This window comes from Pyrenophora tritici-repentis, chromosome 4, assembly GCF_003171515.1.
Source record: "Pyrenophora tritici-repentis strain M4 chromosome 4, whole genome shotgun sequence".
NCBI lineage: Eukaryota > Fungi > Ascomycota > Dothideomycetes > Pleosporales > Pleosporaceae > Pyrenophora > Pyrenophora tritici-repentis.
In genome coordinates, this window is record NC_089393.1 from 1,996,233 (window position 1) to 2,013,319 (window position 17,087).

A 17,087-nucleotide genomic window follows, 5' to 3' on the forward strand; every position below is an offset into this window, starting at 1 on the left:
TCGGGTACGAACTGTATAGGTTGGTTGGTTGGTTGGAAATGCTGCGTTTTTGGAAAGTTATCTGATGTGAAACCGAGGTTGGGTTTGCTGTGGCATATTATTATACCATGTTGATTGTCTTTCCAAACGACTTAAGTCGAACGTGACATCTTAGAGTTTCTTATCTCCATGTCCACTTGGACTTCCGTTCCTCGTCCTCTTCCTCCCTTCCTATATCCCTCCACCTACCCCTGAATAGCACCCTCAACAACCTTCATAATTTCCACCAATTCTTCCTCCATCATACTCTTCCCCATAACCTGCACATGGGCCGGTAGCCCCTCGCATTCCTCCGCATCATCTAGTCGTCATTTGTCAGCTTCGATCCGAAATTTCCCAACGATTAAGAGACAAGGTGACTGAACACTTACAAGGCGGTTCATACTTCACCCCCTCCTTCCAAAACTCGCCGTCCAAATCCTTCTGCGCCTTCGCACACGGCAAAATGCCACTAGGGAAATTAAGCAGACTCTGCACAACGGTATACACAGGGACCCCATAAGTATCATGCAGTGGAGCCACAGATTGGTATCCAGGCATAATCACCGCATCAAGCCCCCTCTCTCCCATCTCCTGCTGTCCCTGCATCAGCAAAAACCACTTCCTCACCACCCCAGCTTTCTCCACATTCAGATCCCAAAGTTTATCCAACGACGCCTCCCATCCCTTCAACTCCTCGAAACTGCACGATTTCAGCGACGGCACCGGCGGCTCGCCACTCTCCTGGATAAACCGCATTGGCGTCTTCTTCGGATCCAGCATAAACAATTTCCACGCCAACAGCGCCGTCTGATACAAATCCGGTATCTTCTCATCCAGCAGCACAACCTCATGTCCCCGTTCCTTCAGCCGCGTAGCCGTTGTATGCAGCGTGCGTGCAATCGGCGGATGCAGCGGACGTTCCTTGCAGCCGCGTACAAGACCAAAACGCAGTGGTGTTGTAGAAGGCTGAACAGAACGCCAGGGAACAGGCAGACTATTTTCATCCAACAGCCACGGCTTTGCTCCAATCACCGAATCCATGAAAAGCGCGTAGTCTCTGATAGACCGCCCACACGGCCCTATAACCACGGGTATACTCCCCGGATTGCCCAACCTACCAACTGCCACACCGCCCGCAAACGGTACACGGCCAGCTGTCGGCTTCAAACTGCTGCCGCCGCAGCAAATCACCGGGATGCGATTGGAGCCTGCGACGTCAGTTGCGACGCCCAGGACGCTGCCTTTCATGGCTAGCAGTGCGCCCTCGCCGCCGGTGGAGCCGCCGGCTGTGTGTGAGAGTTTGTGAGGATTTAGCGTGCGACCGAAGATGTTGTTGTGCGAATCTGCTGTCATCATTGTTTGGGGGAGGTTGGTTTTGACGTAGAAGACTGCGCCGAGGGAGTGGAGGATGGTTACTAGGATGCTGTTTGAGGAGGCGGGTGGGTGTGAGAGGAATGATACGTAACCTAGGGTTGCTTGGACACCGCGGACGTTGAAGGAGTCCTGTGGGTTTAGTATGGGTAACGGGTTGGTAGGGGGGTTTGGGGTGGATGGAGATGTGATGTGAAGGAAATTATATGTACCTTCAAACTGATAGGCAACCCATGCAACGGTCCCAGAACCCTCCCCTCCTTCTCATACACATAATCGCACTCCTTTGCTCTTGCGATCGCTTCCTCAAACAAAATTTCAGTCAAACAACTCACACACTGCTGCGCCACCGCCGCTCTCTTACAGAATGCAGTCACGACCTCCACGCTCTTCAACTCCCCTTTTGCCATCTTTTCAACCAACGCAGTTGCATCATAGTTTTCGGTAATGTCCAGCTCTTTTTCTGTTAAGATGCCACATGTGCGCGGCACATCTACCACGGAGATGGGCGAAGTTTCCGTGTATTGGGCTGTTTGGGACGCGGGGAGACGCCAGGAGGGGGGGATTTTGGAGTAGACAGAGGCGCGTTTTGAGGCGGCTAGGGTGTGCCAGTCTGCTATTGGGGGGTGTTGGGTGGATGTGGTGGTCATGATGGGTGGTGGTGTTAGCTTTTGGGGGAGGTATGATGTTGGCAGATGTCAGATGGATGGCAATGTGTGAGTCCTCGATCTATAAGTAATGATTCTGTAGGGAAACAATACGAGATGGTGTGAACTATGCAAGACTATATCATTGTTTTGTCAATTGAGGGGTTTTATGGGGAGCCGGCCGAGGATGCCGATCGGAACGAGCATCGGAACATGCAAGTGGGGTGTTGTGGGTATGAACTGGGGTAAGTACAGCGCGGAAATAAGAGAGCCGGAATACGAGGTAGACATATTTCCCATACGTATTAGGCGCTATGTATATCAATATTTGTAGAAAGTTGTCATGACCCACCAAACGTGCAAGAGCCCTTCTCCAGTTTCGAACATGGCGACTCCAGCTTGCCAGAGTTCATGAGATAAAATATTACGATCAGAGCTTTCAGATTAGGAGCATGCAGGCTCAGTCCCTTCTTCTCTCACTCCTCTCATATGGCGATCTACTCCTTGTGACCCTACGTCGGTGATCCCTCGAGCGTGATTGTGATCGCTTCTCGTCAACGTCGCGTTCCCGTCTACGTTCAGGGCGTTTTGAACGGTCGGGGCGGTCTTCACGTCGCTTGTGCTCGCGGCTTCGTGACCGATGCCTACGCCCATCGTCTCGATCACCGTCTCTCCGCCTGTCGCGAGACCGTGATCGTTCCCGGTGTCTATGACGGCGCTCTCGATCTCGTGAATGACTTCTTGATCGATGTCGTCTCCGTCGCTCTCCATCGTCGTCTCTATGTCTTCGCGAACGCTCCTTCTTCTCTCGCTTCTTCGTCTTGGTTTCATCGCCCTCTTCCTTGATCTTCTCTTCGAGCTTATCCTTGACATCTGCCTCATGCACCTTCTTTCCAAGTGGCGTTAGATTCGCGTTGTCCCGTACTGGAACAGGCAGGCCCATGGCAGCCAACATGGCGTCTTCCTCGGTCTCCTTGAGCTTGCGCTTCTCTTCTTTGATGCGCTCTGCCTCGGCTGCCTTGGATTCATCATCGCCTTTTGCATACCAGCTCAGATCGCGACCTTGTTGCCAGCGGCCAACGGGGGCCATGAGCGAGTGGCCCAGGTAGTTTTCGCGGTGCGCATCATTCTTGACGTCTTCCCATTTGAAGTCGGCGCGGCCGCCACTGATGATCGTTAGCCAGCGAAATTACCGAGTAGAACCGTAAGACTTACCGACTTCCTTCTTTACGCACTGTCTGTACAAGATCCATAATGTTTCGTTGTTGTTTGTAGAGTGGAATCAAGGCAAGTCGCGACTGAGGTAAAGTTGCGGGCAAGACGGGGGTCAGAGGCCCGTGCATAACTAAGTACAGCTCCCCATGCAACTCACAGCTCAGAGTACAACAGCATTTCACACTCGATTACTCCACAACCGCCAACATGCCCCCACCAATTCCACCCCCCGACGAGCAAGAGTTTGACCAGCCTCAGATCATCGCCGGTCTGTTGCACCCCGATCTACACGCAGGAAACAACGTCTTCTGGTACTTCACCTCATCGCCATGGTTCGAGGCGGAATGTCTCAATATCAACGTGTGGCTCAACGTCCGCCAAAATGACCCTGCTACTGCAGAGCAGATCATGAACGATAGGAAGCTATGGCAACAAAGACTGGACGATCAGCCCATAGGAACGCAGTATGTACTTGCCGGTGAAGGTCAAGGCGAAGGTCATCCATGGCTTCTACAGCGCCAGAACAAGGTCAGCGTGATAAAGGACGACAAGGAGCAAATAGAGACGTTCGTTGAGGGAAACTACTATACGCATGAGACGAAGATGCTCATGGCACCAAGCTTGCTTGATATTATCCAGAGTAGATTGGTAGGTTGGACGGAATATACAGGGAGAATGAGGGCTGACAGTTCGCACAGCTCACGGTATCAACACGCATGCAACAAATGGCTGAACTATCAAAGAACATGACACATTGGACGCCTGCAACCGGCTACTCGTATTTTCCACCTTCATACGAAGCTGCAAAAGCGGCTACAACGGCAAGTCGCGTGGGCAGCCCAACACTGGCGCCAACAGACCTAGATGGCGCGGTCCCACAATCGCAAGCTGCAGGCGCGGCAGCAGCAGTAACAACAGCACAAACAACCGAACCAACGGCCTCAGCCACCGAATTCTCAGACATGCTCTTCTTGCAATCGCTAAACTTAACCAACGCTTACGGAGACGAATACATGGATGAGAACCCGCTCAAGGGCGAACCAGGCGCCTTTGTCTTCGAGGGCACTAAAACAGCAGTCAGCGCAAGGAACAAAGCACAAGAACAAGCAGCACAAGCTACACAGCAGTTGCCACCAGCTGCTGCGCTAAAAATAGATACGCAGACTGCGAGCGCTTTGCCTTCTGCTGCACCAACTCCAAAGGGCGGTGCTACTCCGGGCGCCGCCCCTGGTACGCCGGGTAGCAAGGGCAGCGTTGGCCCTGCCCCGAAGAAGAAGAAGGATAGGAGAAAGAGTCAGGGTGGACTTACGAGCCCGACGACGCCAAGTGTCCCACAGTAAGGATTGGAAAGGGGACGGATGCCGGGCATGTTTTGCTCCATGATTTGTATGCGCTAGTAGAAGTTTTCTGGAATGATACCCACCCCTTTTTGAGTTTCCAATACATGCATAACAGCAGTCTTATGCAAAGTATATCTTCATGAGTCGTGTTAGTCGCAACGTTGCGTGTAATGCAAACCGCGCGTAACTTACACTGAATTTATGTTGTGACACATTTTTGTACGACGTTTTATATCCTTACACATTCCTTCATATCCTGACTGAATTGGCCCATATACAAAAACGCGCAGCCATGAATACTTAAACAGGATAAATATGAAATAGCCTTGTGGGTTTTCAAGCTTAGTATTCGAAATATGTAGTTAAGTCTAAGTTGCTACCAGCTAACGACAAATAAAATGCGTTTGATTTCCCTCAAACCTTCCACTCTGTCGGATCGTGAGTATCGGTAGAGACGTCGGCTGCTGGACACTTCGGCCCGACTTCGGCCCACCTTGCGCAAGAGCTTAGGTATACCTTCGTAGCACCTATGTTCGTAGATATCAATTAGAACCACCGAACAGAATGCATTCCTAGTTATCGTTATTTCCCTTTACGCACTTAGTGCAAAGCCAACCAACACTGATCAGTGATTGCTTGAGGCGATCACAGACAGCAAGGAAGAAGAGACAGACCGCATCTTTGACAGCCTCCCTAACGCACGACGTTATACTCCTGAGAGAAGATTCTGTGCTAAGAACAGAGCGAGGCAGAGATAACGCATAGCGATCAAAACCTCCCTCTAAGCTGCTAATCCAGGCCGAAGCTCGATTACAGCGCGTCAGCAACGCACAAAGACACACTGTTGAAATCCCGACGCGAGAAGTCTTGGGACGACTACAGCACGTCAGCAGCGCAGAGCGACAGACTATTGATATCCCGACGCGAGAAGTCTCGGGACGACTATAGTGCGTCAGCAACGCGTAGCGATTCCGTACGAGCGTCCCCGGACGATCCTATCACGTACAACCACAAGCGCTGGAACCGACCAACCAGCTAGACAAGACAAGGCAACGCGTCAATATACACCGGCACGATGGCAGGCAGCCAGAGCAACTCTGGCGATACAGACGCTGATGTTCAAGAGCAACTACTCAACTATCCATCCGAACGCAATACAAGCAAGCGCGCAGAAACTATATCCCCAGGAGCGAAGTTTACTGCTGAACACCTTATGCGACACTGTCCATACACAGTCACGTTTGACTATATCAACCCATCTCTCTGGGGTGTACCCGCACCAGAGGATGCAGACGAGACGCACGCAACAACCTGGGTCGCGAAGGCTATCCACGACTACCATGTAGGAATGGAATGGGATGAGAGACTATACTTCGACTACCAATGGGACTTTGAAGGATGGACACGAGAGCTATTCCAGAAGGTTGAGCGCACTACGCTAAGATCTCTGAAGACTGTGCTCCGGTATAGGGGAGTCTATACAGGCAAATTTCGGGCTAGAGTAGCTGATTCCCTCTTCAACTTACTAGGAGGAGAAAACGCTCCCGAATGGGACCCTGCAGAGTTCAAGGCCGAGAAGTTTGACGAACGTTCTGAGGCGTACCAGCGTCAGCAGAACGCACATCTAGCAGCCCCTATAGATAGACAAGCGCAGCAGCCACTGCAACAGACGCAGCCACTGGAACCGCTACAGCCGCAGCCACAACGTCCGTCACAGGGCGAGCAGTATAGAGTGAGACAAGGCGTTCGAAGCCACCCGCAATATCAAGAGCTACAACAACCGCCCTACGCGATCAATGCCTATGCAGGACCACAGCCTCGACAAACGGAGCAGGCTATGCAACCACAACAATGGTACCCGCAGACACAGACACGACCCCAGCGACCGCATACCGCGAGGTGACACCTTTCCCTCAGCAACCTACAAACCGAGTACCTGACAGACCCCTTGGCCTACCACATGACCCGTACAAGACGCTACCGCCGCGATGGTCTCGCAACGATCGGCTCGAAGCCAATACGATCACGCAGTTCTCTAAGCTATGGGACAATAGCAACAAGTATACAGGGAATGCGTACGATCTCCTAGACGATAAGATTAAGATCTTCTTCAGCATCTGCTGGCAGGTAGATATCCAGGAGGAGCAGTTTCACGCAGTGTTTCCCCGTATCCTTACCGGGCGTGCAGAGACGTTCTACATACAGGTTGTAGAGAGAGATGATAGCTTTGCTGATGCGTACATGGCAATCAAAAACCACTTCGACCATGACGTCCATCACCAGCACTACTACACAGACTGGACGACTACAACCTTCGCTCGCACCCGCGCAGAGAACCCTGATAAGGGACTACACGAGGTTCTGCAGATCCTGCTTGACAAGCTGCAGCTATGCCAGCGTGCCCTTGGCAAGAACTTTGAGGGTGAGGATGCCCTCCGCACTACGGTCATCAATGCCTGCCGAGGAGTACCAGAACTTGAGATGGCACTGTTCAAGCCAGCCACAATCTGTGAAGGACTCTTCTCAGATCTACGATCCGCAGTGGAAACACACCTAGCACGGCAACACACCGCCCAGTTGGTCACAGAAGATCAATACTACCTAGACCGCCGATACAACGGCAATGGAAGGATCCGAGGTGGATCTCGAGGTGGAGGAGGATTCAGAGGCGGATCCAGAGGAGCATACCGAGGAGGCGAGCAGCGCGACGACAACGGACGAGGATTCAAGCCACGTTGGAGGAAGAAATGCTTTGTTTGCCGGAAGGAAGGATGCTGGTCTACCAACCACACAGATAAAGAGCGCAAAGATGCCCGTGCGCAGTTCTTCTCTACGCTATACTTTACAGGTGCACAGCCCCCTGAGGACTTCTCCGTACATCTTGCAGAATACGAAGGGATCGAGCACACCAGCCAGTACAATCAGAGAGGCTGGAGAGAGGAGGAAGACTGCGAGGATGACGAGGATGACGACGTCGCGGAAGCACATTCTGAACACCAGTTCTTCAAGGAGCAATGCCTTGCAGACCAGGCGTTCTTGCATCATATCTCGGGCGACGACATATACAGCCGAGACGCGCCGTCAGCACCAGCATCGCAGTTCCTGCTTGAGGACCGCTACACACGATCTGTGTACCAAGGAATCCTACCAGATACAGGCGCTGCAAACGTATCCACGGTCGGCAAGGAGCAATACCTCGCACTTACGAGAGAAGATCCGACGGTTAAGTTAGACACATCTACAGCAGGGAAAGCGTCTATTAAATTCGGAAAAGGCGAGGCTACAGCGTCGATTGGCACCGTGCAGGTCTCTACGGAGATCGGAAAAATCAACTTCGAAGTGCTCGAGGCGCCTACGCCGTTCTTGCTATGCCTTGCAGACATGGACCGCTTAAAGGTATACTTCAACAATACGACAGACGAGCTGGTTCAGGATGACGTACACATCCCGGTGATTCGCAAATGGGGACATCCTTGGTTCCATCTAAACAAGAGAGAGAGAGCAACTATGTTCCTAACGGAGACAGAATTGCGACGGCTCCATCGACGGTTTGGACACCCAGCTGTTACGCGACTAGTCAAACTCTTAAAGGATGCTGGCCATAACGACTTCGAAGAAAGAACCCTAGAAGAAGTCACTAAGTTCTGCCACCACTGCCAGCTCCACAGCTCCGCGCCGCGCCGATTCAAATTCACTCTTAAGGATGATCACCACTTCAACTATGAGATCCTGGTGGACGTAATGTACCTAAGCAACAAACCTGTACTGCATGTGGTCGATTCCTCAACAGCGTTTCAAGGCGCGAGGTTCCTCAGCGCTATCTCAGCTAAAGAAACATGGCAAGCACTGCGGATACTATGGATCGACACCTACCAGGGACCACCCGACATCATCACGCATGATGCAGGTACTAACTTCGCGAGCGCAGAGTTCCGCGCAGAAGCAAAGATCATGGGAGTCACATGCAAGCAAGTACCTACGGAGGCGCACTGGTCTATCGGCAAAACTGAGAGGTACCATGCCCCTCTACGCCGGGCATGGGACATACTCCATGCAGAACTCACTGACACTATGTCCGACGACGCGATTCTCCAGATGGCTGTGAAGGCTGTTAACGATACTGCTGGCCCTGATGGACTAGTCCCGACGTTACTAGTCTTTGGAGCGTACCCACGAATGACTGCAGAGTCACCGCCATCACCATCAATGGTCAAACGCAGCGAGGCTATTCAAAAGGCGACGAAAGCCCTGCGCAAGCTCACTGCAGAGCGCCAAGTTGCAGACGCCTTGAACACCCGCAATGGACCAGCCACTGCAGACATGCTCGCGCTCCCACTCCAGAGCGAAGTCTTAGTATGGAGAGAGAGTGATGGCTGGAATGGCCCGTACAAGATCGCCAGTACAGATGGCCACAACATCACTGTCGACATGGTTAATGGTCCAGCGACATTCAGATCAACTGTCGTTAAGCCATACTACAGACCAGACCACCTGTGGAGCGACCCTGATGCGCCACACGCGCCGAATGAGCCGAATGAGCCGCACGAGCCGATAGCAGTACCTCCGGCAGCGCAACCACGTAGAAGAGGCCGCCCTCCAGGGTCAAAGAACAAGCGGAAGGCGCACGCGTACATCACCAAGAAGGAGCAGGACGATCTTGAGCTAGCTATCAAGCTACGGAACGATGGCGTGATCACAACCTCAGGCGCCCCCTTTGAAGCGTCTGATGACCAAGAGATCAGCGACCTAGTAGGTCGTGGAGTCTTCAAGTTTGAGCAATACGACGAGAGGCTACACAGCAAGATCCGGATCTTTAAGTCACGCCTAGTACGTGAGGTCAAGGGAAAGACAACTAAGCCTTATGAGAAATCCCGTCTGGTTATCCAAGGCTACCAAGACTATGGCAAGGAGGCTATCTTAACGCAGTCGCCAACCATCCAGCGATGTAGCCAGCGCCTGATTATGTCGCTGGCGCCTGGGCTAGTACAAAGCGGCATGAGCGTTGAGCTACGTGATATTACGCAGGCATACCCACAGGCTCAGACAACACTGAAGAGGACGATACTCGCACACCTCCCTACCGAGCTGGTACATCGATATCCAGAAGGCACGATACTCCACGTGATCAAGCCACTATATGGGATCGCGGAGGCAGGAGTCCACTGGTGGACAACATATCACGGACACCACTGCAAGGAACTAGATATGTCAACATCTACGTACGACCCATGCCTGTTGATCACGAACAGCGACGACGCAGACGTCTTCGACATCGTCGGTATGCAGACAGACGACACCCTCATGCTCGGAACGACCGCGTTCTTATCACGCGAAGAGAAAAAGATCCAGAAGGCGCAGTTTAGATCAAAACCAAAGGCTATGCTGACACCAGAGGTGCAGTTAGACTTTAATGGATGTACACTTACGATGGACGCCAGCAGAGTCTTAATCCTCAGGCAGAAAGGACAAGGAGGAAGGATCAGGCTTGTTGATATTAGGGCACCCGACCGCGCGCAACAGTACACCGAGCAACGCGCCCGCGGAGCGTACATCGCATCAACATGCCAACCAGAGGCATCATTTGATCTGTCCGTAGCTGCTCAAGCGCAGCAACCATCAGACGAGGACATTAAGGCACTCAACAAGCGCCTGAAATGGCAGATGGAGAATCTCACTCGTGGCCTACGCTACGTCACTGTCAACCTTACGGAGGCTAAGTTGATAGTCTTTGTAGACGGCTCCTTTGCCAACAACAAGGACCTCAGCTCACAGCTAGGCTTTGTCCTCATGCTCGTCAACGAGTCCATTGGCGCCAACACCTTCACAATACAAGGCAACGTGATCCACTACAGCTCTACAAAGTGCAAGCGCATCACACGGAGCGTACTGGCCTCAGAGATCTACGGCATGGTCAACGGCTTTGACATAGGCATCGCGGTTGCAACCACGCTAAGGATAGTTACAGAACGACTTGGACTACCTGCAATTCCCTTGGTTATCTGTACAGACTCGTACTCCTTGTACGAGTGCCTAGTAAAGCTTGGGACAACGAAGGAGAAGCGCCTCATGATCGATATTATGGCGCTGCGCCAATCATATGAGCGTCGCGAGATCACGGAGATCCGCTGGATCAATGGCGAAGACAATCCTGCAGACGCCTTCACGAAGGCATCGCCAAACCGCGCTCTTGAACGCTTTATTGACGGCAATAAGCTGACAGTCCGAGTAGATGGATGGGTGCAGAGGCCAACAAGCTTTGATGTTTAATGCTATACACTGTCACTACCGATACAAGCAGAGTTACTAGCTATCCAGAAAGAAAAGACTTCCAGTGTCGGATCGTGAGTATCGGTAGAGACGTCGGCTGCTGGACACTTCGGCCCGACTTCGGCCCACCTTGCGCAAGAGCTTAGGTATACCTTCGTAGCACCTATGTTCGTAGATATCAATTAGAACCACCGAACAGAATGCATTCCTAGTTATCGTTATTTCCCTTTACGCACTTAGTGCAAAGCCAACCAACACACTCTTTTATTTTTCACATAAAATCAGTTTACTTGACTTTACTAAGCACCACTGTCTCGTCCGCCCCCAGAAATATATTTTCTCCTAATCCGACTAGTTACTGAAATAATCCCCACCTACAATCTTGAATGAAACGAGTGCTTCCATACAAGCTTGTCCATTTATTGTTTGCTACTCTAGATACTAACACGTCTACGTCCAAGGCAAGAATCTAGAAAGCTTAGAAGAGCTCTCGTCAAAATTATGTAATCGATAGTTCTTCGCTGTAATGTCTATTCATCCGCCCTATGACTTCTTTGTCTTCGTTCAGTACCCTGACATGGAACTTAAAAAACCTGTGACCTTACTATATCTCTCTACCCTCACCAGCTGATAGCCAAGCCACACAGAAACTATTTCACTCCCCTCTGCATCCAGTACTACATCGACTACCCCCTCCATCAACACTACCGCTCTCCTACATACACTACGCACTACCTACATAACCCCACCCATCCCTCACTCATCACCCGTCCCTCATCCCCCATTTCTAACCCACCAAAGTACCAAAGTTTCGGCCTCCACAACCCCAAACTTTTTACTTCTTCCCCCTCGCTCTTCACCGCTTTGCTTTTGTCTCAACTAACTACACCACACCACAACAAACCACACACACTCGCCAAAAGTCAAGCTAGTATGAAAATACGCGTCACCCCCAGCGTCATCGTGCATCACCAACAACGACCATGGTCTCACGTTAGTGCAACACACATTCCAGAGTAAAAAAGACACGCGTTCATCATCATCATCATCATCATCATCATCATCGTTCACGTGTCATTCATTCCAAACACGTGCAACAACATGGCAACAAAAACTATGATGCATGGCAACCAGACATGAGTATTCGCATACAGGGGGATATACCATTATTAAGTCTAAATAATTATACAGTATGTAGAAAAACTGGCGAGAAAGGATTTTTTTATATATACAAACTCCATCTGAGGATAAATATGACATGGGCTTGCGATCGGATTTTCGGTCGTCACATGCTTTTTTGGGTAGTGGGGACAGAAGGATGCGAAGTAATGAGTGGGTAAATCCCGGATCCTTCGCAATGTGTGTACTGCAGCCGAACAAGGCGGCAGCAGTAACAACACAATTGCTACTCAGATCTCCGACGGATACGAGTCTTGACTAACTAATCATCCCTAAAGAAGCGAATTGTGGAAGAGAAGAGAATATATCCCTCTGATGCAAAAACAAGAACCACAAAAAACAGAGAAACAAAAAAACTCCATCCCATATGCCGCTTTCGCTTTCCTTTCATGTATCAGCATTTGCGCAGTTTGATGAAAGCCTTCATCAGAACAGTTTGTTTCATCCGCCAAAAAACAGGGCCAAAAGGCAAGAGTCCAATGAGACTTAGCCCAAACGCATCCGTGGAGTAACAAAGGAGAGATACCAAGCGATGGGTAGAGGCTCGAATAGGTAAAGTGGAGTGTACAGGTAAGGTAGAGGGGAGAGAGATAGGAAAATGGTATCTCTAAAGGGCTACAATCTTAAAGGCGGGTAATGGATATTGTCGGATGGTAGGGTGAGGATCGAAGGACTCTTGCTTCCTCAACGACGTATATCTTCAAAGCAAAACAAAGAAAAGGGATAAGAAAAGTTGTCAAGACTACAAGTGGCAGGTCATAGTGCCTTACCACACCCACTCAAGGTCGCCCAAGTCATCATTGGCCTGGGCATGATCGGCATGAGAGCGCCAATCTTTGCTCTTGTACCAGTTGTCCACCTTCTGTTCCCAGGAAGAGTGGAAGCTGTTCTCGTTGTGGCTAGAACCCCAATGCGCCGGTCGTCGCCCAGTGCCGGTCCGGCTCCGCTTCCGGGCGGAGTTCGGCGCTGGTTGGGCTTGCTTGGGCGACCGCAGAGGCTTCGAAAGAGTTTGCTGAGCCTGAGCCTGCACAGGAGGGCTGCGACGGCGATCGCCTAGAGCAGCCCACTTGTCGGCAGCGGAGCGCTTGGGGGAAGAGGTGCGGATGGGCGCTGCCATGCGATGCTCTTCGAAGACAAATCCAGTAGCGGCGCTGACGTGATCAACGGCAGTGCGGGCATTCTTGGAAGCGCGTTCTCTGCTGTTGTGGACGGTGGCAGGGTTCTTGACCTCGGTCAGGCCGCCACGGGGAGTCGACACACCAGATCCGGCCTCGGAAATGACAGGTTTCGCCATGGACTTTTCAGCACCAAAGGAGTGGCAGTTGTTCTCAAGCTCGGCGAGGAACTGAGCATCGTCATCCTCCTCATCCCACAAGTCGCTCCAGCTCTTGGAGAAGACATCGCGCTTCTTGCCAAAGGCAGAGGACATGCTGTTGTAAGGCTTAGCAGGAAGCGAGCCAGAGATGGGAACGGGACGAGAGCGTGTCATGTTGATGGCGTTGTTGACGTCAATCGACTTGAACGACAGGCCCAGACCAGAGTCGACAAACGATACGCCAGAGGCACCATCCGGCTTGACGTCATACGGCGGGCCGGAGAACATGTCATCCTCGTAGATCTCGTCATCAGGAATGGCAGAGAGCTGGCGGAATTGCTGAGGAGGAGACATGGCCAAGGCCTTGGCCCAGGGGAATGAGCCACCGTTGTCGAGCTGCGGCGTTGAGATGGATGGGGTGCGGAGGGGCTCGCGGTTGGCTCCGACGGCAACGACATCACGCTCCTCGGTGCAGAAGTCATCAAGGCTCTCGTCGTCAATGGTGAAGCTGATGACACGCTCAAGAGCATCCTTGACAGCGGCGAGGTCACGCTTCTCGGGGTCGATGGCCAAGCACTGCCTAAGGACCTCAAAGGTATCCTGCGACATGTTGGGGAAGACATCGAAGAGGCTCTGGCGGTCGAGAGCAAAGTCGGCGTACAGAGGGTCTGAGTCTGATGGCACCGCAAAGGGGTTGCGCTGGAACAGGATGTTGAGGAGGACGATGCCAATGGCCCAGATGTCTGCCTTGGCAGTGGAGTATCCAGTGTTGCCAGGGTCGTACTGTTCGGGAGCCATGTAGCGGTCGCTTCCAACAGCAATCTCGTAGGACCACGGGTCGGAGGTAGCAAGACCAAAGTCGCCAAGCTTCATGGATCCATCCTGGGTAAGGAAGATGTTCTCGGGCTTGATGTCGCGGTGGTAGACACCCTTTGAGTGGATGAACTCGACAGCGCCAACGAGCTGCATCATGAAGTCGCGCACGTGCTCGGTCTCCAGAGGACCCTTGCCAACGCGAATGGCTTCGTACAGGTCGCCATTGGAGCAGAATTCGAGCACCAGGTAGATGTGGTTCTGGGTCTCGAAGGACTGGAGCAGATTGACGGTGTTGGAGTGGTTGCCAAGGTGGAGGTGGACGCCAAGCTCCTCGGAGCGCTCATCGACGGCAAAGGCGGAGGGACAGTTGATAGCGGCGGTGCTCTTTGTGATGACCTTGATGGCCACGGTCTCGTCGGTTACAAGGTCCTTGGCCTGGAAGACCATGCCGAAGGAGCCATTGTTGAGAGGGGAGATTGTTTCGTATCGTCCATGTAGTACAACGCCTTCGTGAAGATGATTGCGCATACACTCCATTGGATTGGTTGGGACGGGAAAGCCGAGGGAGGCCGTGGGGGAAACTCGAAGCGTCTGCCCGGTGGCTGTCGCGTTGAAAGGCGAGAAGGTGGTCGAGCAAACAAAGAAACAAAAGCAAAGGTGAAGGTCGATAAAACCAAACAATGGGTCGACGGCCGCCAGCCCAAAAGCGATGCTCTATCAGACTTTTAGGTGACTACGGAGCTTGGGAAGATGGCAATAATATGGTTGTAATGGTGTCCGGGGGGGGGGGGGCAGGAGATGTCGTCAGGGCAGGAAGCCGCTCCAAGGAAACTGAAAGCAAAGTCGTCGGTTATATGCACAGGAGTCCGTCGACGGAAACAGGAAGGAAAAGTTCAAGAGAGTGTGATGCTCATTTGTTGGTAATTAAATGCGTATGGATGGCTCGAGTCAACGAGCAATCGGGTTGGGGTGTGGCGGCGGGATGGAGTCGTCGACGTCCGGAAGTGAAGAGGTATCGCTGCGTAAGAGAGAAGAAAGTCGTAAACACGTAGAAGTGGAGGGCCGTCGATAGGCAGACAACAGGGGGTTGTCCGGATGACGCGTTGGCGGCGTGAGTCAGGTGGCACGGGCTCACGGGGGGAAAGCTAGCAGACGTGTGATGAAGATCGGGGTGGTGCTAGTTGGCGACGTTTACACGAAGAGAGGTTCGGTCGATATAGCATCAAACGGCTGCGTGGGAGGTTTGGGCGGGCTGAAGAGGGTTGAGACGAGAAGAGGTGATGTGATTGTGGTCTGGCTGTCCGAGTGGTGGTAATGTCAATTGGCCAGCAGCGAGCTTCTCGATATCACATCAAATCACAGCCCGACGGATTGGCAGCTATATGCTCAAGTATGTTTGCGTGTAGTGGAGGTGGAGGAGTAGAGGAGGATGGCCGGGGCCAAGGAAGGGGTGGTGGTGGTGGTGGTGGTGTTGTTGGACGTTGTTGACTTCTGAGCTGCGAGCGGTTGCGGAAGGAACGAGTGGAATGCGAGGAGTGATGACTATTAAGGAAGCAGCGGTAGGTGAGGATGGTGTAAATGGTGGGAGAGGAGGAGCAACGCTAGAGCTTGCGAACAACACAACGACGAGGGCAAAGATGGGTACGTGTTATGGAGGCATCGGAGGATCGTGGGTGAGGTGATAGCGGGTAAAGGACGGGCATCCTGGCTATTAGAGAGCACGGCGGCAGCAGAGCTGAGCCCTCGGGGCCCGCCCAGAGCGACGCTGCGGTGACAAGGACCAGGGTCGCTGGGAGGGGCTTAGCGGATCCCAACACGGGTTTAGCGGGCTTTATAGCAGCTACGTGGCTTGCATCACGGATAGTAAAGCAGCGTCGAGAGCAGACCAACCAGGAGCGCCACCCATTGCCAACTTTCCATCGTCTTCCGCGTCTTTCGAGCCCCCCGTCACGTTTGCGGTCCTTTGCGGCCCTTTGTCCCTGCTTTGCGACTTGCTGTCATCGCAATCGTCACAACAAGAGGGTGAAGAGTCACGCCTGCCTAGCAGGCTCCCGCCCTGGCCCGCCCACGCCCGCCCACTTCCCTTTTCGGCCCATGACCGACACTGCGAAATTGTTATGACGCTGCGGCCGAAAGACCCAAGGGCAAGTGCAAGTGCGCACTGAAACACAGGCCGGGCTCCAGACTTTCAACACCGCACCTCGCAGTGCTGGTGCTGTCGTGTGCCAATGCCGGCCTAGCCTCCCTGCGCCTTTGGCATTTGCCCCCCAAGCGCCGCCTTTCAGGGCCTTGCCGATCGTGGCCCGTTGCAGTCGCGACTGTGTAGGCTGTGTCGCACGCAGCTGCCACCTGGCCACTCACGCCTGCCATCTTGTTCTCGACGACCTGTTCCTTCCTGTGACCGTTGTCGCGTCCACTTGGTGATGCTTGCCACTTTTAACGAGTCGCATGATGGCCACGGCCACCGAAACTGCCACTCACCAGTCTTGTATGCGTCTCACTCTCGCCAGCGGCCTTGCTTCCAGGGGCTCGTCAAGCCCCAATCCAGCATGACAAGTGTTTCGGGTAGTAGCGCTCGACCACTGTGCACCGGTACCCTACACATCTAGCATAGCACAACTTCTCTACCGACCATGCCCATGCCCATGCCCCCTCGACTTCCGTCTATTCAGCCCGTCCGGGTAGCGGCAAACATGTCAAATCTGGGGAAAGCCCAGCCAGCACAAACACCGACATGGACACTACCCACTCCAAACCAATCTCTATACCTACTCACTGCGCACCATGACGTGCCCCTCAAGATGAAACCAAGCCAGCACATGCAGCCTCACGCGAACGAATGCATGCCCCCAGCGACCAACTCCATCTGTTTGTTTGTTGTCCTTCTCTTAGAATCGAATAGTAAGCTCGCGGATG

The 17,087-nt window shown here is 52.7% G+C and overlaps 4 protein-coding genes across 4 annotated transcripts; 2 read left to right on the forward strand and 2 right to left on the reverse strand.

The window, feature by feature from the left end:
* Positions 1–224: 224 nt before the first annotated feature.
* PtrM4_095500 (uncharacterized protein) lies at positions 225–3,292 on the reverse strand (the record flags this gene model as incomplete). Its single annotated transcript, XM_066107141.1, has 4 exons — positions 225–340; positions 411–1,524; positions 2,926–3,205; positions 3,255–3,292. 4 exons carry the CDS (start codon positions 3,290–3,292, stop codon positions 225–227), a joined length of 1,548 nt encoding a protein of 515 aa, XP_065962809.1.
* A 169-nt stretch (positions 3,293–3,461) lies between these two features.
* Positions 3,462–4,594, forward strand: PtrM4_095510 (MED6, RNA polymerase II transcriptional regulation mediator; the record flags this gene model as incomplete). Its single annotated transcript, XM_066107142.1, has 2 exons — positions 3,462–3,902; positions 3,953–4,594. The coding sequence occupies 2 exons, from the start codon at positions 3,462–3,464 to the stop codon at positions 4,592–4,594; spliced, it is 1,083 nt and encodes a 360-aa protein (XP_065962810.1).
* Positions 4,595–5,669: 1,075 nt separating this feature from the next.
* Positions 5,670–10,861, forward strand: PtrM4_095520 (DUF1421 multi-domain protein; the record flags this gene model as incomplete). Its single annotated transcript, XM_066107143.1, has 2 exons — positions 5,670–6,493; positions 6,538–10,861. 2 exons carry the CDS (start codon positions 5,670–5,672, stop codon positions 10,859–10,861), a joined length of 5,148 nt encoding a protein of 1,715 aa, XP_065962811.1.
* A 1,945-nt stretch (positions 10,862–12,806) lies between these two features.
* Positions 12,807–14,618, reverse strand: PtrM4_095530 (SPS1, Serine-threonine protein kinase; the record flags this gene model as incomplete). The annotated part of the gene is made up of 1 exon (XM_066107144.1): positions 12,807–14,618. One exon carries the CDS (start codon positions 14,616–14,618, stop codon positions 12,807–12,809), a length of 1,812 nt encoding a protein of 603 aa, XP_065962812.1.
* Positions 14,619–17,087: the final 2,469 nt, after the last annotated feature.